The 27595-nt window shown below is 52.8% G+C and overlaps 9 protein-coding genes across 9 annotated transcripts; all 9 read right to left on the bottom strand.

The window, feature by feature from the left end:
- Positions 1-6283: 6283 nt before the first annotated feature.
- Positions 6284-7475, bottom strand: B0I36DRAFT_341776 (uncharacterized protein; the record flags this gene model as incomplete). The annotated part of the gene is made up of 1 exon (XM_046156033.1): positions 6284-7475. A coding segment is annotated over one exon (888 nt), but the record flags the coding sequence as incomplete, so codon positions are not given.
- B0I36DRAFT_401272 (uncharacterized protein) lies at positions 7382-7940 on the bottom strand (the record flags this gene model as incomplete). The annotated part of the gene is made up of 1 exon (XM_046161700.1): positions 7382-7940. A coding segment is annotated over one exon (559 nt), but the record flags the coding sequence as incomplete, so codon positions are not given.
- Positions 7941-9183: 1243 nt separating this feature from the next.
- Positions 9184-9861, bottom strand: B0I36DRAFT_401267 (uncharacterized protein; the record flags this gene model as incomplete). The annotated part of the gene is made up of 1 exon (XM_046161698.1): positions 9184-9861. A coding segment is annotated over exon 1 (379 nt), but the record flags the coding sequence as incomplete, so codon positions are not given.
- A 362-nt stretch (positions 9862-10223) lies between these two features.
- B0I36DRAFT_300306 (uncharacterized protein) lies at positions 10224-11376 on the bottom strand. The gene has a single exon (XM_046152018.1). It carries the CDS (start codon positions 11114-11116, stop codon positions 10271-10273), a length of 846 nt encoding a protein of 281 aa, XP_046004145.1. The 5' UTR covers positions 11117-11376; the 3' UTR covers positions 10224-10270.
- Positions 11377-18442: 7066 nt separating this feature from the next.
- Positions 18443-19144, bottom strand: B0I36DRAFT_257434 (cutinase; the record flags this gene model as incomplete). The annotated part of the gene is made up of 2 exons (XM_046151014.1): positions 18443-18764; positions 18822-19144. The coding sequence occupies 2 exons, from the start codon at positions 19142-19144 to the stop codon at positions 18443-18445; spliced, it is 645 nt and encodes a 214-aa protein (XP_046004144.1).
- A 1787-nt stretch (positions 19145-20931) lies between these two features.
- On the bottom strand, positions 20932-21609 carry B0I36DRAFT_341764 (uncharacterized protein). Its single transcript, XM_046156032.1, has one exon. It carries the CDS (start codon positions 21522-21524, stop codon positions 21039-21041), a length of 486 nt encoding a protein of 161 aa, XP_046004143.1. The 5' UTR covers positions 21525-21609; the 3' UTR covers positions 20932-21038.
- A 3057-nt stretch (positions 21610-24666) lies between these two features.
- Positions 24667-25290, bottom strand: B0I36DRAFT_257582 (armadillo-type protein; the record flags this gene model as incomplete). Its single annotated transcript, XM_046151026.1, has 1 exon — positions 24667-25290. A coding segment is annotated over one exon (624 nt), but the record flags the coding sequence as incomplete, so codon positions are not given.
- A 25-nt stretch (positions 25291-25315) lies between these two features.
- Positions 25316-26473, bottom strand: B0I36DRAFT_426095 (uncharacterized protein; the record flags this gene model as incomplete). Its single annotated transcript, XM_046162374.1, has 3 exons — positions 25316-25357; positions 25560-26331; positions 26352-26473. The coding sequence occupies 3 exons, from the start codon at positions 26471-26473 to the stop codon at positions 25316-25318; spliced, it is 936 nt and encodes a 311-aa protein (XP_046004141.1).
- A 194-nt stretch (positions 26474-26667) lies between these two features.
- B0I36DRAFT_257483 (uncharacterized protein) lies at positions 26668-27456 on the bottom strand (the record flags this gene model as incomplete). Its single annotated transcript, XM_046151018.1, has 1 exon — positions 26668-27456. The coding sequence occupies one exon, from the start codon at positions 27454-27456 to the stop codon at positions 26668-26670; it is 789 nt and encodes a 262-aa protein (XP_046004140.1).
- Positions 27457-27595: the final 139 nt, after the last annotated feature.

Here is a 27595-nt window from a genome sequence, read left to right as displayed (position 1 = left end):
ATGAAGCATTCCGCCATAAATTCCTCTATTGCGTGCGACTTATGGCCGTCTAGGAGAAGGCATCGCCACTGACCAGGAATAGCAGGAACCGTGTTAGGGATGAACAACTCCTTGAGCCATTTCAGCGCAATATCATTGCTAGTCCACCCGTTTAGTAAAGTCTCAAAACACCAATGCTTCCATCGATCGATTTTAACATCAGGAAACCATTGCTGTTGAACGGACTAGCCCTTAAAGATAACCAATGGAGGGATGGAACGACCGCCGGCAGAAATGGCCTCGATTATCGTAATCCAGGTCCTCCTAGCGCCGTCCTTTTTCAACGTGAACTTGCGCAGAGCATCACTGACCACGAAGCCATTGTAACCTAGGCCTTCTGCCACTCCGCACTCGTCCACGTTCCAGATATTCTCGGGCTGCACCTTTCTGCGCTGCAATGACGTCAACCGGTCGAAGAAGATATCAATGTTGGCCTTACAGGCACCGTTATACCGTTTGTATTCGATAAGTCGTGATCTCGAGGTTGTCAAGGTTGGGTTTCGGTGGATGAAACGACGGTACCAGTGCTGCCCAAGATGTGCGGCGGGGTCGTCGATCGACAGCAGCCGCATCGCGAAGTGCTTAAATTGCTTCAATGGTGCTGCATAGCCCAGCTTGGCTTGGTCGAGGGCCCAGGAGACCATATAGTCTTCCTGGGTGACGGAGAGGGCTTGTCGGATTTGGTATTTTTGCTTGAAGGTTGGAACGGCCTTGAGGCGACGACGTAGGTAGGATCTGTCGACTTCGTGTAGTTTGGCAGCTGTCGCAATAGGTACGCCAGCCTCGATGTCGTCCAGGGCGCGGCGGGCGCGCAATTGGTAGTCTTTTGGCACCATGACGATAGCCTCATTTTTGGGGTTTGTAATGGTCGTAATTATGTCGCAGAGAGACGCGAGGAAACGGGTTTATATGGCAGATTGTATGGTGGGGTGTTTGAACGCGTCGCGTCGCGACCCCTGGTCGTGATGCGCCCTGGTCGCGAGGCGGAGGGTGGACTTACCTCCGCGCCTTTCGTTCGGAGTCGCCCAGAATTTCCAGACTAGCAGAGAGGTGGACTCCCACCCTACTGCGGGTGGGGTCCGGGCGGCCGGGTCTAAACCTTATTCCGACAACATCATCTCCTGATCGGTAGACTGGTGGTACTTGGCGTTCAGTGGTCATGGCTGTGGCATGTACCTGCTTATTATTAACTCAATACTGGGCGCAGAACAATACAGCTATTTACTCCATCGTACCCAGCTTCGACCAATATTGCCCTGCCTGTGATGTAGCCAGATACAACCTTTGAGCGGTTTGATTCATACTGCGGTCCCATTATCTCCTGCGTAGCTTTGTATTTACCTGGCTTTTATATACTGAGGTAGGTATGGGCTTGTGGTCCTTACCATGCACCCAGTGGCGCGCTTAGGGTCTATTCTTGATTCTAAATCTGTACTTCGCGGAACACTCTTATTCGGCTACTAATCGACTTCCAAATGTTTTACATGCAACAGGGGCCGTGGAGTATCTGTACCACTGAGTACCGTCAGAACCTGGTGTGTCCGGTGGCGAGATAAGGTCTCTCGTCAACTTGTACTACTTCGAGCTGGAGCTACGGGTCTTCGAGTTTGATCCTTCCACTGGGGAGGAGGGAGCAGGACCGCGACTGACGTCCGGACCGCCTTGGTCAGGGCTGCCAGAGGGGCTTGGCGCCGACCGGGCCTCGGCTCACCACTAGAAGGACGTTCGCACCATACAGTGCTCCAAGCGCCTCTTCGATCGGTTTCAAACGCGCCACGACAGCCATATCGGACAGACAATCGAGGCACTGCCCTTGCCAGAACGCTCATACGAATTCGGCGTGCGACGGACTAAGAAGCCCCTGCCCGACCGCATTCTCGCCGCATAGGACGCGAGCCCGCTCAGAATCACCCAGCTGGTGGTCTCGTGCATGGAGACGTCTCATTTTTGGCCTCCGTCACCAGGGCAGCAGTATATGAGGTCCTAAGACCAGCGCGATCGCTCGTGACGGCGCTGCTCAGCGACCGTCGGTGCTGCTGTTGAACGTGCCGGGCGATCGGCCCAGGTTTTGATGCCTACGCAGGCGGTCAGAATCGTCGAGAGGACGGATTATTGTCTGTCTGTTTATTTGCCCGTTTTTTTCATCTGTTCGTTTGTCTGTTCAATGCTTGTGCTTACCGTAGTAGTACCTACCACGTTTGTCGATAACCACGCCTAAGGTACTTTGCGCAGTCGGCTATTCATACAAGAAATTAAGCTTTCTACCAGCGACCTGCCCTGAGACTTGTGATTACAATGCTGATGGTTAACCTTGTCCTGAATCTCCAAGCTCTGGTCAACGCAAGTGCATAGCTAGCACCGATAAGTGTTTGCGTAAAAGGGAAGGAAATCCTCGAGCCCGTGGATCACTGGGGCGCGGCCTGAGCAGCCACCGGGGTTCACCGACACAGCGAACTTGCCGCCCTCGCCCTTCACATTCAGGAGCCTACGAATTGTTTATGCGGTGACTCCTGCAGGCATGGGATGATGGGAGCATCAGGAGCTTGTCGGCCCCGGCAGAGATCTCTTCCTCGCGCTGGTTTGCTCACCCACCCTATCTAGTCGTCTATGCGGGCTCCGTCACGATTGATCGGAAACCTGGCCGTTTTTGATTTGCGAATTGGAAAGCCGCAAATCTCGCGGGACATGCCCCTTTACCGTTCTGCGCAGCCTCTGTAGTCCCGGCCTACGGTGTATCATTCGGGATAGTCGCTCTGTTAAGCTCCGTGACATCCTGCGTGGTGAGTCCGGTCATTGCGGCCAAGAGGATCGCAGAGACTGACGTGGCCATCCGGTCCGCCTGGGGGAGGGGGGTTCTGGCCTGGCCCTTGTTATAAACCTCGAGCCCGAGTATCTCGCACATCATAACCCTGCCTCAGCCGTCGCCCAATGGGAGCGACATTTTTAGCGATAACGGCGCTGCTACTGCCTTCTCCGCGACGCTGGTGGCGAACTCGTCAACATTCCCCGGCATACATCCACGCCACGCACTGTCGAGAGCAGCCAAGCGGCATCTAGCTTGCCCACGTACTTCTCTCTCCCATGGTGTGTCTGCCAAAGCGACTAATGACAGGTGCTGGGCCTACGTAGGGGAGCCAACTCGCTCATCGCAGCGGCTTTGGCAGCGTGGTCCGCGAACCACTTCGCATGGGGGGAAGAATCTGCGGTGACCGTTCTCCATGCCATGCGCTTTCATATAGCTAGCGATCTCGTGAGTGGCTTGCCTGGTGTGTACTATCATGGCGATAGAAGATACCTCAAGATGGGAAATACACCACGTTCGTGTTTAGTCCTGCCTGAGGGTTGTAGACAATGAGTTATTTACCAGTACGGCTCCGGCTTCAGGTACACGTCGATAGAATCTAAGGAATATACAGACACGCAGCTGTGGACAGGCGAGCCAGCGTCGTGCGTGTGTGCCAGTAGAGTCGACCCCTGTTCCATCTAGACACATCCGTGACATCAACCAGTCCTAGATACGACGGCCCTCTTTTACCGGTAGCACTGATCGGGAGGCTACTGCTCGATATTCCCGCGTGGTTTGGAACCTTCTGCGAGGTAGCTGTATTGCTTTGGTGGAAGGAATTGAGAGCATTCGTCGTTGGGCCTGCACCGCTCTGTCATCCAGCCTCCATTTATTGAAGGGCTGGGAGACTTGCCAAGCTCGCCAACTGCGCATCTGTCCAGCTGCAGTTGTAGAGGTCCAGACTGTCCAAAGAATGAGCGAACGGGCTCATATCTCCCTCAGCTCGTCTGCTGCAAAACTCATGGAGCTTAGTGTGAGCTTGGTGATTTGCGCGGTCGGCTTGGGGTGGGCGCCGATAATAGCCGCGATCTGTGAAGTTGAAACACCTTGATATTGCCTATCTTGCCCAATGTCCGATGCTTCGTCGTCCGGGTCTTCCAGGTACAGCGATTGCAAGCTCTCTAGGCTGAGCAGAGTTGACAGCACCTTCCGTGTGCTGTCGACGGTGCCATGGTCCAAGTACAGCCACGCTGCTCTGATGTCGACCGTGTTTCCCAGGATATCCGGCAGTACCGTTCCGCATATACCTGCAATGGCCATAATGTTTGGTGTGGCAGGGTATCTGATTTGCGTGAATACCCCGGGGTGAGCGCCCCCAGCTCTCTTGCCACAAGGCTGGTAATCGCAGTCAGGCTACGCTGCGTCAGTTTGCTTCCGTCGCAGTCGGCGGCTCCCATGGCTCACCGGCGGGCTCGTCAGCGTCAGTTGCTGCGGGAAGCTCTCCAGTTCCTAGCATGTACTGATCGATCTGCGGATGATTTATGGGGCGCCAGTGGCGGACAGAGTCTAAGTGGAACGATCGGAGCTGTGGCATCGCAGTGATCTCACGCTCCAGTAATGGGTTGAATTCTTCCAGCGGTTCTCGAACGTTCCCGTCCTAGGAGTTAATGTCGAAAGCAGCGAGGGGAGAGAACGACCCATCCCAGTACGCTTCTACCATGTATCGTGAGATCTCCTCTACCGATGCCGCCGTGTTTGTCCTGCCTACGCGATGTCTGAGCCACCCTACGAGAGACAGCTGGTCGACAGGGTATATAACCCAGTGTACTACCTTGACATGCTTGGCGAGACGATCTGTTTTGGCGATCTGGAGGAACGTGTATCGGTCGTGGCTGAGTTGTGATAGCCAGATGTCGCGGTAGAGGTGCCGGCGGATTTCGTTCTCGTATCCTCGGATCACGAGACGGAGGGCCTTCAGGGCACCCGGATCTAGAAGTCAGATGACTAGCGAGATAAGCTCAGGCGGCAGATTCTGGAGTGCTAGGCGTAGAGGTCCGTCAGAACCGCGGTTCGCCTCTGGCGTCGTAGCCATAGCAACAAGCTGTCCGACCGGCGGATGGCGAGGGGTCCACTCGTGCTCGCCTGCTTGATAGGTTTGGTTGATTGGTCTTTGGCGTTGCGCTTGTCCTTTGTCTTGCGCAGGCTCTCCATCGTCCGAAGCGTGCGAAAGTCGCCGTCGTGATGGCATAACCCCTCGTTCTTGGACCGTGCGATATGTCGTGGTGTTCTGCAGCAGAGCTGCGATTTAGCGGCGTGTCCCCCGGAAGCTAATGTTATGTATCTGCGAAGTGGGTCTACATCAATGGTCCGTAGCAGGGCCATCCCACATGCCGGAGTCGCTTCCCTCGCCCTTTTGTGTTTCCTGTCTGCCTTGGTTTGCCCCTGGCTGTTGTCGTTGCGCTGTCTGGATTGCTGGTCCTGCTTCGAGATGTGCCTAGCGGCGCGCCAGAAGCTGTTAAGGTGCAGACGTAAGTTTGTTTAGTGAAGGAACCGCTGAAAGTTTTTGGTTACCCCAGTTACTAGACCAAGTTACCCAGATCTCTTCTAGAGGGACTGTAAGACTCACAGCTCGGGACCTAACGGGTTTCCTATGTATACTTCGCGATTTAGTACCTACACCCTAAGGGCAGTTTATTCTTTCACACTCCACAGAGCATCGTATTCTCAGTACCCAGGCCTAGACGGCAGTTACACGCGTTACGCCATTCTTAGGACAAGTCCAGAGGAGCTAATCTTGTAATATCGAGCAATAGAAAGAAGATCTACGGAAAACCCAGACACTTGGAAAAAGATAATATACACTGGGTTTTGCTGGTGTCTGTGGACCACATTTGCAGAGCCTGAGCTTGCCTCGTTATATTTGACCGCCTTGTAGGCAGACAATATAGTTGAAAGAGGCAGATAAATGGTTAAACAACAAAATAAGCATATGGACAATTGATAAAATCCGTTACCAAGAAATCAACAAAAGCTCAAACTTTGCTGTGCAAGGAACGCCTCAACCACATGTTTGCAAGTACAATAGTGTCTCTCAGGTTAACAATGTCCTCTGATCAAGGAGACACAAGAAAGAAGCACGGGAAGTAAAGAAAGGCCCCCCAAAGCTCAAACGAAATGACTCCTACTACCTCTCTTCCGCTCCGAACCGTTTTGTACCCAACACCACCACCTCCTTGCGCAGTATGTGTATCGCCGCTCCTCCACGTAAAATTCGCTATGTCCATGCTCTCCCTTTATGCGAACGGTGAAAGCCAACTTCGTCCCTCGGGGCTTGCTCTCTCTCTTTTGCCTCCTTATACGCCGTCTCCTTATAAGCGGAGTCCTCGGTTCGACTCCGGGTTGTAGAGACGACCGTGCTTTACTCTCTGCTTTATATAACGTTAACTTAGGTTATACAAATAGCGTAATGAAACTTTGATTCTACTATCTCTACTATCCTTCTAAACTACTCTTACTCTATAGTATCTTCTCCCTCAATATCGCTCTTAACTATCCAGTACTGAGCACGCGAGTGTACCCCGAAGCTCTGTAACTGTACAGTGCTATATATATCGTCGGGTACCACGTCAAACTGCATCCCCTTCCAATGCGTCGCTCTCCAGTGCTTACGTATGTTCTTATTAGAGATTGTTAGGAAGCGGCAACCTGTACAGCTAAACCCTCTCAAGATCGGTAAATAGTCCAATGGTGAAGTATTGTCGTCCGGGACCGGAATGCTAAACGGATCGACAAGCGTAGGTTGGAAACAAATTCTGCGAATGTCCTGGAGCTCATCTCCCTTCATACTGTGTCTGCCCCGGAAATGTACAACAGTACCGTTACCTGGTTTAATTCCCAGCCGGCAGAGGAGACAGATAGTAACGTTGCGGGTCGTGTCGATATAAACCAGTTTATCAACCGGTTGAATTGGTGGACGGGTTGGTGGACGGATCATCGCTCGTACTGTCGCTTCAGTCTCAATATTGTCTTCGTTTGTTCCTAGGTCTTGGTCTTGCAAACCCTCCAGCTGAGGGCAGTCCTGCTTCTTACTAACAAGCGGTCGTAGCTCGTCGTACGACGAGCGGGTGTTTGGAGGCATTCGTCGACTCGGTTGATGTAAGAACTCGTGCCAGCGAAAGGACGCCCACTCATAGATGCGGATAAGGGCTGGCTGAAGTTGCGAAGGGAAAGCTCCGTCGAGTCCGTATGTAGTTGCGCGCTGAATAGGGCGATGGCTGCTCTGCCAGGCAAAGACGGCATTGATGCTCGCATTCGGGCCAAGGTCGTCATACCGGTTGAATGGCGTAGCAATCTCGATGACGTGCTTCTCGGTAATACCAATAGCGATTTGTCGGTATATCTGAGGATTAACACAGGTATCCCAGCAGACGGATGTCGCCTTCTTAAAGATAGCCGCGAGCTTTGACGCGTCCCAAGGCTTTGATCTGTCTACTCCCGAGCTGAAGAGTAGGGGCGGCGAGACAATATGCCCTGATAACGATCTCTGGCTGGAGACCGGCTCTTTACCAAGCGTTGTAAGGAAAGGACGGATGTAGACAAGGTATCGAAATATAACCCGGCCGACTCGGAGAGGAAGGAAGCGTACAACGTTGAATTCTCGATTGGTTGAACGCTTTGCTTTGTGATGCCGTGTGAGCGTCATGACTGAGCCATTGTGGATGTATAGTCCGCGTTCACCGAAAGCGCTGTTTTGGTATGTAAGGCTGAAGAGCTCCGATGACCGACCAGTCTGGCCGCTTGTCGTATGGAAACAACCTGCAAGGAACTCGAGCAGCCTCTCTGCTGTCTTCTGGTAGCGGGCGACTGCGGTAACTTTCCATGTCCCGTGGCTCTCGTCGAACAGTCCGGAATACGGAGTGCAGGCCTGTTTAAGTAGCTGGGCGTGGGACAGTTTGTTATGCGGGTGGCTGATGAAACTGAACCCATCTTTCGCATTGACGAGGTCGTCTTTGACTCTCTCAAGATGAACGTCCACCTGGAGACCAAGCATGAGCTGCTCGCAAAGCTCCTCTGCGTGCCCGATGAAGTGCTCTGATAACTGTCGGAAGGTGTCCATAGTGATGGTAAATGAGTCCCCGTATGATACCGTTTGGAGATCGTCGCTCCAGTGGAGAAAGAATGACGGTGTCCTAGCGATCACTCTTCCGTAGTCACGAAGGCTTAGCATCTCGGTCAGGGGCGTCATCGACTTAGTAAGCATATACCTATGCCGTACTGTATCGAGCCGCTCGAATTGCCGATATCGTAGTCGCCGGGGGATCCCGATGTACTCGTATGCCCGAAGAGGGAGGGCATATTCCAGAAAGAGAAGTCGCTGTATATAGATCAAGGCTGAAAGGTATGACGTATAAAGCCTTGCCGGTCGAAAGCCCCCGCCGTCTGGATGGATCCCAAGAATGCTACTAAAGTAGACGAGGTGAGTTGAGCTGGGATGGCCGTCGGCGAAGTCTTCCGTACAGAAAGTAACGGATAGCTTGAATAGTAGCTCGAGAAGCTGGCTCAGCGCTGGGGTAAGGATGAGCGCCTGATTCCTCCGTGTACTCGCGTCTTGGACCTCATCTTCCGTCTCTCTCTGTCCGTCGCTGAACTCCGAGTCGCTAAAGTCTTTTTTGGAATTACCGCTTTTTTTCGCGTTGTCGTCGTCGTCGTCGTCGTCGTCGTCCCCCCCTCCTCGTTCTCATCCTCCTCATCCTCCTCGTTCCCGTCCTCCTCGCCCTCCTCCTCGTCCTTTATCTGACTTCTCGGGTACGCCTGAGAGGCTTGCCGATAGGTATTAAACGAGCGTTTCCTCGACCTGGATCTAGCTGATGAGGGTATCGCATCGGACTGTTTCCGTTCTTCGTCGTCCCTTGTATTCTCGCTTGCTTTTACCGTAGGTTGTTCATCCTTAGCTGTTAGCCGTAGCTGACGAGCGGGCTTCCCGGCTAGGATCCACCGAAGGAGCTGTTCATCGCCCCAGGCCTCATGAGACCAGATAGCATGAAGTAGCTGCTGCTGCTCTGAGTCAAATCGAACGGAGACAAGGTCTTGATATTGGAAGGTTGGTAGGCGGTAGATACGGAAGATGAAGGCTATGAAACGCTGAAAGATCCGGAGATACTTAAATCGGCTTGCCCTGGCCGATACTAGAGTGAATCGCTTTGGATAGATCTTGTCGGGATTCATGCTCCGAAACTAGCGAAGGACCGAATAAGATGTTCCTCGGGCAGTCTCCTCACAGCGGGAGATTACTCATTCGAACATAGCAACGAGCCCTGAGATCTTAATCTCGTCTGCCTGTGTACTAATATAGGGAGCGTCTGTAGGATGAAGCCCTTTTCCGAGGTGTCGAAGTGAAGTAGGTGGGTTCGAGGGCAAAGCTATAAGGGCTACTAGTACTGCATAGTTCGCGCCCTCGAAGATCTGCTGCCATCTCGTCCGATCTAGCCATGGCTTGCTTTGGGTGATAGCAGTACACTTATCGTTTGGATCTTTTCTTGCTGTATCGTAGTTCGAGAAAACAGGCCGTTCGGAGGTCTCGAGAGGGTTCGGTTTAGCTATGCGGCCAGAAACTGGGCGAACTGTACTCCCATCTATCGGTGACGGTCCAATATCGTCGATTCGGCCCGCCCGCCCAGGATTGTAGGTAAACGTCGTCGTAGAGTAGGCCAATGCGCGGTCGGGTCGCGGTTTGCCCATCGAGGTGGCTTTGCGAAAGGTGCCTCGTAAGCTCGTGGAAGCTCGTTGTGAAGAATGCGCATTTACGGCAGCTGAAGCCGTCGTAGGTCTGGAGGTCGGGATGAGGTCTGGAACCACAGGGCGGCAGATCTGCCTCTATAGGATTACGTAAGCCCTAAAGAGTAGTTGTCGTGTATATGCTCTATAAGTCCTAGACGATCCGCTAGAGGGACGCGGTGCTTGTTCCAGAGGTGTGCAGTAACCTGGGCTCCGTGTGGTGTAATGGCGTGTCGGCAATCGGGTCGGCAGCATATGAGGACATTGTATGTTAGTTCGGCGTAAACTTGTAGGTATGTGAAGACCTGATCAGGTTTGTTATGGCGCTCCGGCGTCGCTACTGAGTTAGTCGGAGACTAATCCCGCATCGTAGCGCTCGCGGATGTCTTACTGCTGTGGGTATTGTGGACTGTTGGTAGATCACATTTCGTGGGGATTCTGGGGAAAAGACCGTAACCCTGAGGTAAAAAGTGTAGACCCAAAGCCGCCGGAAAAGGGGCTGGATTGAGAAGGACCTGCTACGTGCACGGACGTTTCGTAGAACATGACATGTCCATGAAGAGAATGAGAGAGACTCCGCGGTGCGCAGGGATGCTCTCGGATGTGTGGGGCGCGCGGGTCCATTGGTTTTGAATGATCCGGGGAGGAATAAGACAGTAAGCTTAAGTATTATCAACTAGCTAACAGATGAGACATGTTTGGCGCCTTCACTTCTCCGAACATAGCCCCGATGTTGATCCTTGGTGGGTGAATCGGGGATTCCGTTATTTGCTCTGGCGTGCTGACGTAGAAGTGGGATCCATCGATATACCAACTTTGTTGTTCCTCGAAACTTTCCCTAAGAGCGGTCCGATACAACAAATGTGCGTAAGAGCCGCGGAGAAGGGTATAGTAGAGCGTTGTGTGTAAGCGAAGTATATCACTAACAGCCCGCCCCATACCCCAATCCTCGAGCCGTGCTGCGATAGCCGTGGCTGTCTCTGCCGGTAGTGCTGACAGGGCTTGAAGGGCTTGAATCGCTGCCCACCGGACATCCTTATCCTCATCCTCGAGCCGTGCTGCGATAGCCGCGACCGTCTCTGCCGGTAGTGCCGACTGCGCGTGAAGGGCTTTGATCGCTGTGTGCCGGACACCCCAATCCTCATTCTCGAGCCGTGCTACGATAGCCGTGACTGTCTCTGTCGGTAGTGCTGACTGCGCTCGAAGGGCTTGAATCGCTGCCCCCCGGACATCCTGATACTGATCCTCGAGCCGCGCTGCAATTGCTGCTATTATTCCAGGCGGTATTATAGCTCGTCTTTGCAGTGACCTTAAAATTATTTCTATCACATCTGATCCTTCGTTGAAAGCGATGCTCAAGGCCCTTTCGGGGAATTCCATCTCGCTGGTTAGCTGTGATTTCCCTGTGAATCGGCATTCAAACAGTAACCACTGTGACAGTCGGTTTTCTAGCTCCTCTCTGATTTCGACGGATCCGGACGCCTCGGCTAGACAATGCATGACGAGTCGTTGGTGCATAGGGCCTAAAAGGTCGAGTGGTGGTTCCTCTAGTATCTTGAAAAACCGGAGCGTCTTATCATCGTTTTCGGCGTCGAGCAAGCCGGCAACAAAGCGCCACAAGACATCGTATCGGGCTACGTACTTGTGGGATCGAAGGAAACTGATAGGGTCGGTCACTACGTCGTGCTTCCGTGGCGTAAAGATGTATTCGAGCTGTTTGTTATTCCTCCATTGTTGGACGAAATACCGTGCCGCAAAATACGATCCGAGGGCTGGTCGTCCAGCAGCTCAAGGTCGACATGACCGACGAGGCCGACTGGGACAACCCGCAGAGCCTCGAGGACGGGCTCACCGGGAAGGCGCTGTGTTGGGGCATGGTAGATTAGTTGGTTCTGGGTCATATCCTGAAGCGCCAGAAGGCGGTTGTGGCCAATATGACAGAGAAAATACAGGAGGGGCACGGCATGACTGCATGCCGTAGACGAACATGGTCAGGATTCCGCTTTGAAAGATTAGCCCTAGGAACGAGAATGTCTACGCGGCTCTCACAAGCACCTCCCTTCATGCGACGATGCGTCCTAAATCGTCGACAACGCTCGCGCAAAAGCGACATTCGCAAACTGCAAGCTCGTGGACCCGTCCATCGCGCTCCTACAACGGGCCGCCGCGCATCCACGTTCCGGCGAGTACCAGGAGATGCCTGTCAGACGTACGCGGCTTTTCCACCTTGTGTCTAAAAGAATCAGATAGCCTCTTTCTCGAGCGATGCCCACCTCGCATCGCATTACCTTTTCCTTCTTGCCTATTGTCGAGCGAGGACGTGACGTATCTTTCATGACCCGCTCTATGCGCCGCGGTTCAATAACCTCAAACTTCTACTTACTATTTCTTGAGTATGGCTGCGAATGGGACCACGTCTGCAGCTTCCATGATGGGGCCGAAAGCAAACTACGGTCCCAAGCTCCGGTTGTCTTTGCTAATCGAGGTTCGGAGCTGATCTCGATCCAACTCGAGGGAGCAATTCCAGCTCTGATGGTGACAAGTGGCGATCGGATTGTGATTGCGGAATTCGGAGGCAGGTGGGTATTGCGGCGAGTGTGTATGCTGAGGATAACAGCATCTGCAAGTTGCGTGCGTCTAATCGGATGTGTCGTGTGGTATTCGGAATGCAGCGAGGACGTATTCGCCATACTTTTCACATATTGAGGGGCAATTACTACACGGGCATGAAGAATTGCTACCCGGGCATGACTCTTACACGGGCATGACTTCTATCGCCTCTGATTCGCTCATTTTTTTCCTTCGACCCACAGGTACATCAGTGCAAAGGCGGTGAAGCAAGCTCTCTTAACAAGGCCGTGCTTTCGGTATAGTCAGAACCAACCAGGTCAACCAGGCCTCTAGAGCAGGTCTTAGGCGTATATCAAAACAAGGTCTGGTTTTCAATACAGAACACGGCCAATTCCAGCACGCCCTAGAGGGCAGCTATCTATATCTCTATCCTCTAACTACTATAGATGGAAGAACCTCCTCGTCGCTGTCAAGCAGCTCCCACTGACTCCTTCGCCTGCGAATGCTAGATTGCGTCTTCCGTCCGTTGGCACGTACTCCTGTAGTTCTTCCAGCTCCAAGAACAGCTGACCGGCTGCGCGTCTGGCGCTGGGATGAGGCACTGGCCTGGCTACGAGCCTGGCTGCTGGCCTGTTGGCTCGCTTGCAGAGCAAGCCTAGCTAGCGTTGACTTGTTGTGACTTCCTGGTGGTCGACCTCGTCTGCGCCCTGTCGCTTGGCTTGCTGGATTGCTGGCTCGTTGGCTACTCGGCTGGCTGCTTGCCTCAATGGCTAGCCGCGCTGGAACAGCCTGTGTGGTGTTCTTAGGTCTGCCACGGAGAGCAGTGGCGATCTTAGGGTCGAGGATTCGTCGGTATGGATCTCGAGAGGATGGCTCTCGTAGGCGCCACCGAGGATGGACCTCCCATTTGGTGAGAGGCGTGCCACTCACCAGCTTTGAGTAGATTGTGTGGCAGCAGGGGATTCCAAGCTCGGTCGAAACCGAGCAGTCCTCACTGCAATCGCCAATGGGGTCAGGGAACGGATTCTTCCCCGTCGGCATTGCTTTCCTTGCTAGCCGATATTGTTTGTTGATCAGCCCGAGACCCTTCGAAGAGAGTGCTGTCCGGAGTTCGCCTAGATACTCCGAGCTGGACCCTATGTACTCTCGCGCGGTAAGTACCTCGTCCGCTGCGCAGGCGTCGTTGAAATCTCGCTCCTGGTCCTTCATCATGTCCTGCATAGCCTCGATAAGCCGATAGAGATTGCTCATACCATTCAGGAGATAGCTCTTGATGTTGTTGTTGCTTGCTTCTGTCCCAGATGTGACGCGGATGCCGAAGTTGCGATAGTTGCGAATGAAACATCGTGCCCACTGCGCCCTGACAGGCATGTAGGTTCCATGGAGATACCGCAGGATGGCCCGCTGATCGTCAAATTCCCTACAGAGGCTTCCCCACGCCTTCTCGTGAGCTTCCTCTGTCTCCGCAAACAAGACGACCTTCCACATCATGAGAACCCCTCGATGGCTATGAGGGACGACTTCAGCTGTCTGCGCGTTGACCAACTGTCCGTCTTTCGGGCCGAGCTCAGCCTGTGCCTGTGGAGCGTAGTCCTCCCCGTTGCTGCTGTCGGGACTACTACTGCTACATTGGCCCTTGACCCACTTCTGCTTTGACTTGAGCAAGACGTTAGAATTGATGTGGTGGATGCACAGCTGCTGCTGTGCATCAGGGAACTGATCATTCAGGGCGGCCTTCATCTGACCGTCGAAGTCAGTAATGATAACGTCCGGTTGGCGAATAGAGTGCTGCTCTGAGATCTGTCGAATGGTCTCAGAGAGGAACTGGAACCCCTCCCGTCTCTCGTTGTCGATCAGACCGAACGCCGCATTGTAGACAGAACCAAGGTAGGTCTGTCCTGTTGCTTGGAATAATGGAAGCTTGAAGCGGTTGGTGTTGTATGTGTTGTCGAAGCTGATGACCTCAGGAAACCGCTTCCACATCTGGAGGCAGTACGGAAAGGTCCAGACAAGACCGACGAGGCGGTTTGGCTCATCATCCGCCCACTTAACAAGATAGGGAATCTCCATCTCGTCGAACAGCTTGATCAGTGCTGCAGTAGGAGTGTGGCCGCTCAACTTGTCTCGACTGATACGAGACCTGGCGTTATAGATATCCTTTCGTGTAAAAGATGACTCGGGATGCTGCTCCAGGACGATCGCGCGTACGTCACGGGCCCGAATTCCGACCCGACGGCTTGTCGATTCGACTGTTGCCCTGATAGGTGTAGTGAGTCGTCTGTGGGAGGGATGGGCGGATGGTTTGATACTGGCCCGGTGGTTATGCTGGCTATGCTCGGAATTATCGTGGTGTCGTAGAAGCCATCTACCCTCCTCCAGTGCTTCGGCAATGACCATCCATTTACAACCACACTTTCGAGACTTCCGTTGCCGAATACCGGTACTCTCTGAGGGGCGTGGTTCTCCGAATCGATCGCATTGGAAAGAGTACCGGATCTTCCGACCCTTATATGAGTAGGCATTTCGTCGAACAATACCGAAGCCATTAGCCTTCGCGAAAGTATTCACCCACTCGAACAGGACTTCGGCTGACGGCGCTGGGTCGCCTGGGATAGGTGGGTTCGGGATCGGGTCAGGGACAGGCGACAAGGGGTGGTCGGGCGAGGGCGGCGAGGCGATAGGCGGAGAGTGCCTTTCTCGGGGAGGCGAGTATGGCGGATATGATTCGAATGCAGTTGAACTGAGCGGCGAGTAGCCCCATATCTCGCGCCATTGGCGGACTCGTTCGTATGACCGGACGAGCTCGATGGTAAGTCTTCGATCTGTCCCAATCACCTCGCGCACTAGCCTAAGGGCGGACTGAAACTGGGGTCTTGTTGGAGAGAATTGTTCTTGTGCTGATTGTTGTGGAGAGCAGGCAGGTGGCTGGTCGATTTCCGGGCCTGGTATAGGCATTCTTACTCGTTGCGACCGTCTTCCTCAGGTTGGGAAATCATTCGATAGGTGAATCTCATGATCGAATCGCAGCTCCCATGGTGGCTCGTTCAGCCCACGCGATCCATGGGGGCGTGGAGCGGTCGTGAAGGTCTCTGGGTAATTATGAGAACAAACCAGTAGGTACAGAATGGTACCAGACCTAGCTCTTATATAAGTGACCCTTCGCAAATCCCTTAAACCGACGGCTAGAATCTTAAATTAGTATAGAGATGGTTATTATGATGAAAGTACTAAGTATCTGGTGAGGTCGGCTAATATGATCTTGAACATGGCGCTGGATATTCCAGTCTCCAATGGTGAAAGCTTCAAATTATGTAAGTCACTCTAGTCGGATGAGTAAGTTCTGGACTTGAAGGACATGCCTTAATAGCCATTAGAGCTATTTATCATCAGAAGCAATGGGCCATGCGCTACGGGGTGCAAATCGTCGTTAGCGGTGCCGATGTTCGACATAGCAGATCCCCCTGATCGCTGTTAAACCCCACCAGCAACACCCGCCACCCTTACTGCTCAGGAGCGTGTTCTTTGTAGAAGACCCGATGTGCTGCTCGTCTGTGAGAATCATGATCTGAGTGGCCCTGAGCATAAGCACGAGTGGTTCAATAGCGTCTCGAGAAGGGTAAGTTATTGTCCCAGGCTGTCGGCACTTGGTACCGAGATGCCCCTCTCCACCATATTTCTCTATCGTTTCCCTCCCTGTCTCACCGAGCGCTATGATAATGACGGCCAACGTAGGGTAGGGTTCACCCTGCTTCGTGGCAGGAATAAGCCGACTTACCCAGCGTTCTATCTTCGATACCTAGTCTAGCAACGCCGTATCGCCTCTTCCACCCTTCTATAAGCGTACAGGCAGCCTACGTGGCTCAACTCTACTATGTCCTACCTGTTGTAACGATTTCTTAACACTGGGGGCTTTCACTTTTTGTTATTCGTTGGTTTCGTGGAACTATATTTGGCATCTCAGCTACAATTTGTGTGGAAATGTTACCTTTTCCGCCTCTGAAAGATCATGGACCCGCCACCGGTTGCACCTATTCGAGTAAGTACACTGGTCTTGGTGAGAGAAAAGATCGAGATATTCGGCGCAGAGGGCGGATGAGCGGGCACACGATGAGGGCAAGGCCCGTCGACAAAACGACTGCAGCTGCCAACTCCGATTTTCACTCCCTTCTCCATGGGAAATCCCGGGTCTTGATCCTCAAACACTTGCTCAAGGTCAAGACAACGTTCCATCATGACGAGATAGATATTCTGGAACTCCTGCTTAATGGATAGGCGTTCCACTTGTAGACAATGCCTGTTGCAGTGGTCCTTCACTGCGGTGTCTCGGGGGCCGGGTATCTCGAGAGAAACGGCAGATAACAATGGCCTGATGTAGTAGCAGAAACAGCCGCGAATTCCGGAGCAGGAGAGGTACCGGCATTTGGTATGATATTTGTGATGTTCATTGGTGGGCGATGTTCACTGGTGGGCAACAGGCTCGAGATGTTGCTCTTCGCTGCTGTTCTTCTGAACGCTGCTGGTCCTCAGCGAACAACTACTCACGAAGGCTGTTGGGAACATCGGCACCCTGCTTAACATGCACAATCAATGCCTTCAAGTGGTGTGTTCTTAAGCGGTATCGCTTCTTGGTCTTCCTGTCCTACCAGCAGTATTGCTCCACGTGGCAGGGTGGACCTGGCAGCGAAAGGTCGCGTACACCTGTTGGCAAATTGATGGCTGCCCGCTCGAGTCTTCCTTAGCAGCAATGTACAAGTTACGTTCTACGAGCATCTGTTCTGAAGTAGACGCGAAGTCTCGTTTAGTCCCACGCTTAGATGTTATGATAGCGCCTCCACTTATTTGGATGTAGCTAAAGGTAATCTCGATTCTCAGTCGTCGTCCGGCACAAAACAGGTTACTCCGGAGAAGAAGCTGATGTACTAGAATCAACCATTGGATGTTCAGTTGGTACGAAAGATTCGAGGCTAGCTTCTACTTCAACAGGGTATCAGGTTTGCTTCGCAGGGTCTTCTCCAAGTAATACAATTGTGGAACTGGTTACAACAATGCAATGACTTGTTATTCGGGAACTAATTATTCCGCATGGCCCGATGCTGTAGTGGCTATGCACCTGGTTGGCGCCACACCAAAAGTCAGCTTGCCTTGAGCAGGGCTGTGCGGGTGGTTTAGCTTGTGGGTTCGAATCCCGCTCAGGTCAATCCAGGTCTGGTCCCCCTGGCAGCCCTTGGGGTCCGCCTAGCTGGCTACAGGCTTCGTGCACCTGTAAGCCCCTAGTCGTGTGCTCTCTGTGTTCCGGCTCCTAGCCCCCTGTGATAAACGTGGCTAGCGCTTAGCTCCTGCGTCAAGAAGCCCCCTGCCCCTCCTGTACAGCCCTACTAAGAGCCTACGGCTAAAAAAGGAGGTGCCCGTTGTCCCTACCCTGTAGAACAATTTTAACGAGATCTCCTGTATTGCAAGACTTTCTGTGGATGAGTAGAATCCCCCTCGGGTTTGAACCTGGAGGGACTAAGTAGATTCCGGGGGCTAGAACTATGTCACGATCCGGCCCTCAGGGTCAACCGAGGACTGGGCTTTGGGGTTGCTGTTCTGGAAGTAGGTAAAGCTGTCGCAATATCACAACTGTCGAATATCGTTTCTCTCTCGATGGTTGCCGTGCCTCTACCACTCTCAATCAATTGAGTGACTAGTCCAAGTGATGGGTGAGAATGATACTTAGATTGATCGCTGAAGTACAAAGGTAATGACTGTCTGTCTAGGAGATCCATCGTGTCCATATATCCTTTGTCCTTCACTGTGGTCATGTCTTGTCCTTCTGACGGTCATGGCGGTTCGTCCGTGACCGTCGGTCTTGGCACCTACGACGGTCATGCAGTTCATGTATGACCGGTGGTACCGTACCCGTTCCTTATCCTTATCGTGCTTACATAAGAAACCTGTGACTTGCCCTGCCGCATGATCCGCCCTTGTCCTTGGCCTGATCCTGCGGCCTAGTTGTGTGTGTCCTTTTTGCTTGTCCAAACAATCGTCCCCTGTTGGTCGGGCCGTCACAGGTGGGTGTTGGGGCCGACAACGGATCTTGGTGGGTAATCGGATTACCCACCCTACAAAACTGACCTTCGACATACTGTGGGTGCCCGTCGCCCTATGGGCTCCCCACGATGCCAAGCCTTCCACACCCGTCATCCTTCCTTGATTGATCCGTGAGTGATTGGCTGCCAGGGCGTCCCATGCGCGGTCTTCCTGGCCGCCCCTGTGTTCATTCCGTGACGGTTTCTATGCTCTAGCAGCCTGTTCTACCACAAACTGGGCAGCTGCAGGTGCTTCGGAGCCGTAGGTCAGATGAGCAATGTTGATGAATCCGCCGCTACAGACGGCATCGTCCGGGAGGCAGACCACCATCGTCTTGCCCTCGCCGCCAGTGATAGGAGTCTGGTTTCGCGGGTCCCCAAACGTCACCACCGAGTTGATCTTCGACATAGTGTCCGCAGGCAGCGAATCGGCAGTACTACGGACAACCAGAGCGCCCTGAGAGTAGCCAGACATGATAATCTTGGTGTTGGGGCAACTGGTGACGGCTTGGTTGATAAAGGCGGTCCTAATCAGTTAGTGATTTTCTTCCATCACCCCAACAGCTAATGAATGCACTACGCACATGCTCGGTACACCTTCTGTGCCGTTCTTGTTGAACCCGGCAAACGTCGCGGGATACTCAACACCCTGGACACTGAGGGACCTCCCGGCGAGTTGCTCGGATAAAGCATCGAGAAACGGTGGCCCCGTCACCAAGCCAACGTTGCCCGGCTCGGTTGTGCCTCGAGCGAATATGACGGTTACATCAGAGCAAGGAGCATTCTGCGCCATGTCGTCCCTGGTCGTTTCGATACCGACTGCTTTGGCCAGACCCTGTTGTAGCGGGGTTAAAAGCTTCCGTGTCGCGTCAAGAGCTCGTTCACCCGCGGGCAGACTGCTGAACATCCTCAGTAGCGTGTTCAGGGGCCTTCTGGGAAACTTGGCCAGAGGGCCTGGAATGTCCTGTCGTAGGTCGAGAAACTGGGCGGCGGCAGTCTGCCCGGTGGTGCCCTTGACGTCGGTGAAGGCAGGCGCAGCGTCGACGGGGACTATGAATTGAAGCGCCAGAAGAAAGGCAAGAATGGAAACGCGGCGAATATTATGCCCAAAGTCCATGTTGAGCGATGTTCAAGCACCGTTGTACTTGAGGAAGAGTCGATATAGAAGCTGATATGTGAATTGCGTAGGTGAGAGTTGCAGTGTAGCTTGAATGACCACAAGAAAGTAGATTTCTGATGCGAGATGTCTACCTTACTTTTTTTCTCCATTGAGTCAGGTGTTGGAAATGGAGTCGTAGTACCCTGAAAAGCTTGGCTGCTGAAAGTCATGGAACTTGAAACGTGGAAGCTGAATTGCCGGTGCCCGCCTCCTAAACGGGGTGTTGGAAATGGAGTCGTAGTACCCTGAAAAGCTTGGCTGCTGAAAGTCATGGAACTTGAAACGTGGAAGCTGAATTGCCGGTGCCCGCCTCCTAAACGGGCGTTTGCCCCGTGTTCTGCCTCCCAAACTGGCGTTTGCCCTGTGTCCTGCCTCGGAGCCATGTGATTCATTCCAGGCATGCCGCCGTACAGATTGTCCGTCCGATAGCCTTTCGGAATTGGGCGGTTACGATCCTACCTCGGTAGGCAGCCATTCCTTCGTCCAGTGCATCCGACCACGAACATTCGATCCAACTGCCGGGTTTCGGTAGCGTAACAGACCGGCTGAGAGTGAATCTCCTCTGTTTCAGCCCGCGGATATTGAATCTGGTCAGGCGTACGATGGTACGCCCAACGCTCTTGGGACTCTTGCGTGGTCGGGGAGAGTTATGGTTTGTGCGCCAACGGCTCCCACTCACTCCGTAATGTACCCCACTAACGTTACAATATTCGAATGGCCTTTTTCTAGGCTCAGTGGTCCGATCCGGGGCCATTAACAGTTCAGTGCGTCCGAAGACGCTATGCACCTGGTATCGCTTCGCGACGACCATGGCATCGAATTGGTAAGGCATATTTATTATGATATGCCTAATAGGGCGGCAGTGGCTGTGGGAGAGACCTATTCCGTCAGGCCGCCTGTTCAGATGGCTCTATCCAAGGACGAGTATTTCTTAAGATGGGGAAAGCATTATCTGCTCAGCCTTTGCAACGCTCATGACAAGCAGATGCAGAATACCTTCAAGGATCCCGGTGTCCTAAAGTATAACATGGAAAGCCCAGTGTTCCTCGCCTGTCAGGCTGATCTCATGGATGGGTTCAATACTCGCGTGAAGCCAGTTGAGTCAAGTGGGAAGCAGTGATGAGCAGTACAAGTCCGGCACGGCCAAAAGATCCATGTCAACCTACAACAGATCTGACTACCCTTGCTTTGCTGCATCCAGTAAGGTTGAGCTTGCTGGCGGCTGGATGGTGCCAATCTCGACCCTGCGGCGGGGCCCTTGGGTAAAAACCCTCTGTGGGGGTCGAAAGGTGATTGCAGTGCTCGAGACAGACGTTCACAACATTTTAATGTGCCGTGTCCGTAGACTGGTCATAACACCGTATCAACCCATTTTATCTAATCTAAAAGAGCTACTCGAGCCACACAGCAACCCGTAGGCGCACATTGTAAAGGTCGGCGGTATTTGGGGCACTAGGTCATGGTGTCACATAGGGTGGAAGTTAGGGCGGTGCAGAGCATGAGGGGCAACACTGCATCACCAGACTTTTCAAGTGACTAATTTAATATAGCTGAACATGCTCATGGTAATTCTCGGCACCCGGAACTTGGCTGAAAATATTAAGAATAAGATGGACTGAACCCTGTATGATAGCTATTAGATCTAATAATACCCCATTTCTGCCTTCCACCGCTCGTTTCTTGCCATGTCCTGGATATATTTGATCTCCTCGGCTGAATATAGATGACGATCTGTCTCCTGAACTATCCACTGTTTCTTGGGTTGTATTGGACCAAATAGCGTCGTGACATAACCAGTTCGTGCAACACCTAGCTGCCTGAGCCTCCCTCTCAAATTCTCGAGTAGGATACTTTTGTTGAACCTGAAGTCTCGTTTTATGTGTAATTCTTTCTCCAGATGCTCGAATTCAAAGCTGATCTTCATCGTGTCCAGTTCTTGCTGATACTTCTGCACCAAGTCAAGGACCTGTTTCTCAGTATTCTGTAGTACGTGCTTAACCGCCAGCCATGCCGGGTTAGAGCCTTGTTCAGAATGAATATCATCTAACTGTATAATGTCGTAGAAAGGTTCGTCATCATCATCGGCATAGTCTTCCTCAAATGTGGCGTCAGTGCATGAATCGAACATTTTGAGCACTCGATTAAGGTTCCCAGAGGCGCCGAGAGCAGCTTCGAGCTCCTTCGGTCTTTTTGATTGTGGAGCATGTGAAGATCTTGAAAGCGAGGGGGGCGGGGCTTGAGAGATTCTGGCGGATTGTGGAGCTGGACGGGAATTTGTGAGTCATAGCTATGTGCGCCTGAACTGGCGACTGGTAAGGTCTTACATAATATGATACTTAATCACGATTCTTGTGCACTGTCCACGGCTCCACTTTCTCTTATTCTCCGAGCTGGACGTCGGGACGCTAAACCTGAATCCAGCTGTACTGCAAAAAGAATTGTAAAGAGAAAGGCCAAACCCAGTGCTTTTGCAAGATACTTTACCTGGATGCTTACGGGAGAAGCGCAATTACGTACGCAGTGATGAACGATCACGAAGAGTGCCTAAAAGTTCTATTAGAACTTCCTGGTAGCTTACAGGCACTGCGCGCAAGGGATTATGTTGACAGCCGCCCCGTTGATTACACATGCGAGGGCCGAAAAGACATTCGAATCCTTCTAAACGCAACTAAGTTAGCCCTTGAGACAAAAGGCTCTAGAATCCAGTATAAAAAGCGGCGTTGGTGAATACCGGGCAGTTGACTTTAATGTACTGTATAACGTAATCCACAAGTGAGTGAGCCACCTTCCAGGCACCCGTACGACAATGTGTAAGATAATTCAACCATAACGCCCTAAATCAATTGAAACTATGAGGAATCCTCTTCTTCAGAGGCAGATATAACTTTCTGACACGTACGAGTATTATAGCCGGGCTCGCCGTAGACGCTATATCGTCGCGCGTGCGTTTCTGGCCTCCTCGTACGACTAGTATTCTAACTCGTTTCCGCCCTTAACTGCTCCGTCGCGTCGATTTGAGCCTTCAAATCTTTTGCCTGATTAATCGTTAGGGGCTCTCCTTTCTATAGTTGTTTCCTTTTCGTACGACGACGGCGGCCAAGGCGGTCGTTTGTATCTCGAAGTTCGGCGAGGTTATGGCGTATAAGGGTCTACTCGTGTACTATCATTGTGATTCCTTTATTAAGCTACCGTAGGCTCTCAATAATAGATAACGGAGAGCTATTCTGGTGTTATATGATGCGATTTTTGATGTACTCTATCTACGATTCGGCCTCAATTGGGTCATTCGGCGTCGTTGAAACCTAAGGAGGTGGTGGTCTAGTAGAGGAACCTAGCGGTGTTAGCGTATGAAACGTTACATCTAGCTACGAAATCATATAATTTGGGTCGTACGGCACTAGGCTAGTTGCTCTAAAGCCTAAGTCTAGACCCCCCATTGCGACCAGTGCGCATGGCGACCACCCCCCAACCTGCGCATGAGGGCATCACCGACCACATGGTCACTCTGCAATAACTGAACAAGCATTCGTTAAAAAGGCTTCAAATCAATTGATCCGCACCTCAATGCAGCTCTCCTCGTCACTGTCGTCTTCAATGATCTCTACCTCGTCGTCGCTGCTGTCGGTGTCGTCATCCGTGCTGAAGTCCGCCCCCATCTCGAGCTGCAATTGCCTCTTTGCGCGCTCCACGTTTACGACCTGAACAAACTGTTTATTGGGATCCGGATCGACTCTGCGGCGTTTAGCAGGCTTTGAAGCATCTAATGCAGCTTGGAGACGGTCTTTTTGGTGTTCTGCGGTGGTGCGCGCGATGTTCGAAGTGTCGATTGCCTTCCCGACCTTGTTGAAGAGCTTCCTGCAGGTCGCCGCCCCTAAAGGTACACCACACTTTACCAACTCCCTATGCATTTTATAGACATCGCGAGATGTTTTTGGTGTTTTGACGTCAATTGCGCACAAGGGCGTCAAAAAATCTGGCTCTAAAACCGTCGTTTGGGCCCGATTTTGGGGATTCTGCTGGGCCTCCCGTACCTCCTCATAGTCCCGCATCACGAAGCGGGAACCCAGCGCCTTCAACCGATTGTGAGGCCACACCCCTGTGCCTTTGAAGCCTCCTAAGATGTTCTCCTTATTGAGCTTTCTTTTGCGCGCAATTTGGTATGCTTCAAGGAACTCCCGCTTGCCTGGGGACTCGTTCATAGTGTTATATGCAACCTCCGCGACCGCTTGACGATAGTGGTCCTTCACCGCCGAGAACACGCCCACATCGAGTGGCTGAAGAACATGTGAGGTATGAGCCGGGAGGTAAATCAGCCAGATTTTATTGATGAAGCACTCCGTCATAAATTCCTCTGTTGCGTGCGACTTGTGGCCGTCGAGAAGAAGGCATCGCCACTCTCTAGAATCCGTAGGCTTGGTGTTGGGAATAAATACCTCCTTGAGCCATTTCAGAGCAATATCATTGCTGGTCCACCCGTTTGGTGATGTGTCAAAACACCAATGCTTCCACCTGTCAAGTTCGACGTCGGGAAACCACTGCTGCTGCACGGATTGGCCCTTAAAAATAACAAGGGGAGGGATGAAGCCACCGCCAGCAGAAATGGCCTCAATTATCGTGATCCAGGTGCTCCTGGCGCCGTCCTTTTTCAAGGTAAAGTCGCGCAAGGCATCACTGACCACGAAGCCATTGTGACCTAGGCCCTCCGCGACGCCACACTCGTCAACGTTCCATATGTTCTCGGGCCGTACTCGTTTGCCCTTCAATGACGTCAGGCGGTCGAAGAAGATGTCGATATTGGCCTTGGAGGCACCGTCGTATCGTTTGTATTCAATAAGTCGTGATCTCGAGGTCTTCAAGGTCGGGTTGCGGCGGATGAAGCGTCGGTACCAGTGCTTGCCGAGGTGTGCGGAGGGGTTGTCGAGAGCCAGCAGGCGCATCGCGAAGTGCTTGAATTGCTTCAATGGAGCTGCATAGCCCATTGCTGCTTGGTCGAGGGCCCAAGAGACCAGATAATCCTCCTGGGTCACGGAGAGGGTTTGTCGGACTTGGTACCTTTGCTTGAAGGTTGGGCACGCGTCAAGGCGACGACGTAGGTAGGATCTGTCGACATCGTGTCGTCTAGCAGCCGTCGCGACAGGTACGCCAGCCTCAACTTCATCCAGTGCGCGCAGGGCGCGCAATTGGTAGTCTTTTGCGACCATGACGATAGCTTCCTTTTTGACGGTCACAATGCAGGTGGTCGGGTCGCGGTGCGACGCGGTTGAGCAGGTTTATATGGGAAAATGTATGGTGGGGTGCTCAACCGCGTCGCGACGCGACCCCTGGTCGCGATGCGCACTGGTCGCAATGGGGGGTCTAGACTTATACCAACTCTGCTGTTCCTCAAAGCTTTGTCGGAGCGCGGTCTTATATAAGGAACCAGCGTAAGGGCCGCCGAGAAGGCTGTAGTAAAACATTATATGCAACTGCAGTATATGCCCAGCAGCCCGCCGGACATCCCCGTCCTTATCCTCAAGCTGCGCTGCTATGGCTGTGAGGATCTCCTTCAATAGCTTAGTCTGCCCTTCCAGGGTCTGAATTGCTGCCAGCCGGACATCCCCGTCCTTATCCTCAAGCTGCGCTGCTATGGCTGTGAGGATCTCCTTCGATAGCTTAGTCTGCCCTTCCAGGGTCTGAATTGCTGCCAGCCGGACATCCCCGTCCTTATCCTCAAGCTGCGCTGCTATGGCTGTGAGGATCTCCTTCGATAGCTTAGTCTGCCCTTCCAGGGTCTGAATTGCTGCCAGCCGGACAGCCCAGTGCTGATCCTCAAGCCGTGCTGCTATGGCTGTGAGGATCTCGTTCGGCAGCCTACGCTGCCCTCCTAGGGCCTGAATTGCTGCCCGCCGACATCCCTGTTCTGATGCTCAAGCCGCGCTACTATGGCTGTGAGGATGCTCGGCGGAAGTATGGCTCGTCTTGCTAGCGACTTCAGAATTATCACCATTGTATCGGTCCCTTCACGTAAGACAGCGTCCAACGCCTTCTCAGGGAATTCCACCTCACTTGCTAGTAGTGCGCTTTGTCTGAATCGGCATTCAAACAGCAGCCACTTTGATAGCATGTTTTCTAGGTCCCCTCGGATTTTAAGGTCACCGGACACCTCACTCAAGCAATGCATGACTAGCCGTTGATGCGTAGGGCCCAAAAGGTCAAGTGGTTCTTGCTCCATCATCTTGAAGAATTGGAGCGTCTTATTGTCCTTTTCGGCGTCAAGCAAGCCGGCAACGAAGCGCCAAAAGACATCATAGCGTGCTGAGTACTTTTGTTTCCGAAAGAATTTGGCAGGATCCGTCGGGCTATCAGACTGGGTATTGCTCTGCTTCTTGAAGACATATTCGAGCTGGCTGTCATCCTTCCAATGTCGTACGAAACACCGCGCCGCAAAGTACTCCTGAAAGGTCAGGTGTGTAAAGTGGTATTCTCGGTCCCTGACGTTTGGTGATGGATCTGATGTGCGCAAGAAGGAGAGTTGTGGAAGCGTCTTATCGAGCAGTAGCTTGTTGGGTATAGCGCCCCGATGCTCTGACGTAAAGTCTATTACATCGTTATGCAGTCCGGTGAAAGCAAGGCGTTCAAGGAAGTAGATCTCATCCTCGACGAGAAACTTCGGGTCTGAGGTCCCAATCTGAGCAGCCGTTACGGGTTGCCCGCTGTGCGTCTTGCCCAACCGCACGGCATCCTTCTTCCACAACTTCTGCTCGATAGCTTTGTACATGCCAGTCATCGTGTCCGGCACACTCCCGGGATCGAAATCGTCCCAGGTGTAACAAAGCGCATCCAGCTGAATTGGGATTCGCACGAGACCTTGGATAAGCCAATGGCTTTGAAGGAATGATTGAACCTTTTCAGTCTTTTCCAAGTCAACTTTACCCGTGTCTCGATTGGTGAAGGCTCTTTCGATATAAGCTTTTACTTGATCTGGTAGAATCCAATCGTTTCCAATTCGAGATCCAGGGCAGGCGGAGGCTTCGCGGATGGACGGGACGTGATGATGACGTTCGGCTGCTTCAGAAGTTCATTGAGGAAGCGGGACATACTGTCGTCGCCAGACAGGTCCTGGGATACTTCGTCCAGGCCGTCGAGGAGAAATAGCGTCTTGCGATTCTCGGTCTCCAAAGCACGGGACAATTCTCTGGCGAGGTCCGGTCTGTTGTTCGGCAGAGAGAAATACTCATGACGGAAGAGACGCGTAAAGTCGTACGCAGGCTCGCGGCGTCTTTCTTCCAGCTTCAAGTTTCGCAGAGGCACCCAAAGGATGCGGTCAAATAATTCCTTCCATTCGACCCATGTGCCTTGCTTGAATTCATGGACAATCTTCTTGCACAAGGTGGTCTTCCCAACTCCGGCGCGTCCTCCCAGCCCATCTCGCGAACCCAGGTTGACTCGAAGTTTGGTCCTGTCCGGCTATCAACTATCCGGCGTGTCTCCTCGGGCTCGGCCGCCAGGCTTTCTTCGTATCTCGCAAGACAGTCCGCTAGTAGACGTTGAGGGGAGCCAGAGGCGGTGGACCTTAGGCTAGTCGTCCCGTCAGGTCCTATGCTACCCTGTACTTGCTCGACTACCCAGTACCGAGCGCGGCTTCCTCGCGATAAGCTCTGAAGTCGTACCTCCTTCCAGGTACTGTCGTGTCCTGGCTGCGAGCGGTGGACCCTGATTAGCTTCCGGCTCGTCGTAAGGAAGCGGCAGTCCGAGCAGCTGAGGCCGTCGACGATTGGCAGCTGCTGCACGTAAGGCGAACCGTCGGCGGCTACCGGGACGGCCTGCGGGTCGGCGATCGGCTCGGCCGTGCAGCTGTAATCGAGGATCTGTCGCATCACCTCGCCCTTTAGACGGTGGATCCGCCAGAAGTGTAGCTGTACGCCGTCGCCTGGCCGAATCCCGACCTTACACGACATGCAGATGAGGACCCGGTGCTCTAGACTACCGCTACCACTGCCGCCGCCGCTGCTCGCAGACCAGCTTAGCAGACCGACCTGGCCCCCAGTAACGCCGCCGTCAGACTCGTAGCGCACTGCCATAGCCGATACGCTGGTGCTTGTAGTCGTCATTGCCACGGCCGAATGTATTGCAGCTCAACCAGTGAAGCGTACTTTGCAAAGCAGGAAATACGTGTCGCCTGCTTCCCTCTCTCACTCTCTCCCCTCAATTACTCCCTCG

The sequence above is a fragment of the Microdochium trichocladiopsis genome (assembly GCF_020744255.1).
Source record: "Microdochium trichocladiopsis strain MPI-CAGE-CH-0230 chromosome Unknown B0I36scaffold_17, whole genome shotgun sequence".
Lineage (NCBI taxonomy): Eukaryota > Fungi > Ascomycota > Sordariomycetes > Xylariales > Microdochiaceae > Microdochium > Microdochium trichocladiopsis.
The sequence above is the reverse complement of the archived record's forward strand: the minus strand, read 5'-3'. Positions and strand labels throughout refer to the sequence as shown.

Coding starts and splice junctions, on each gene's coding strand:
- B0I36DRAFT_341764 (XM_046156032.1), bottom strand. CDS start 21,524: ATGTTCGATTCATGCACTGACGCCACATTTGAGGAAGACTATGCCGAT.
- B0I36DRAFT_300306 (XM_046152018.1), bottom strand. CDS start 11,116: ATGCACCAACGACTCGTCATGCATTGTCTAGCCGAGGCGTCCGGATCC.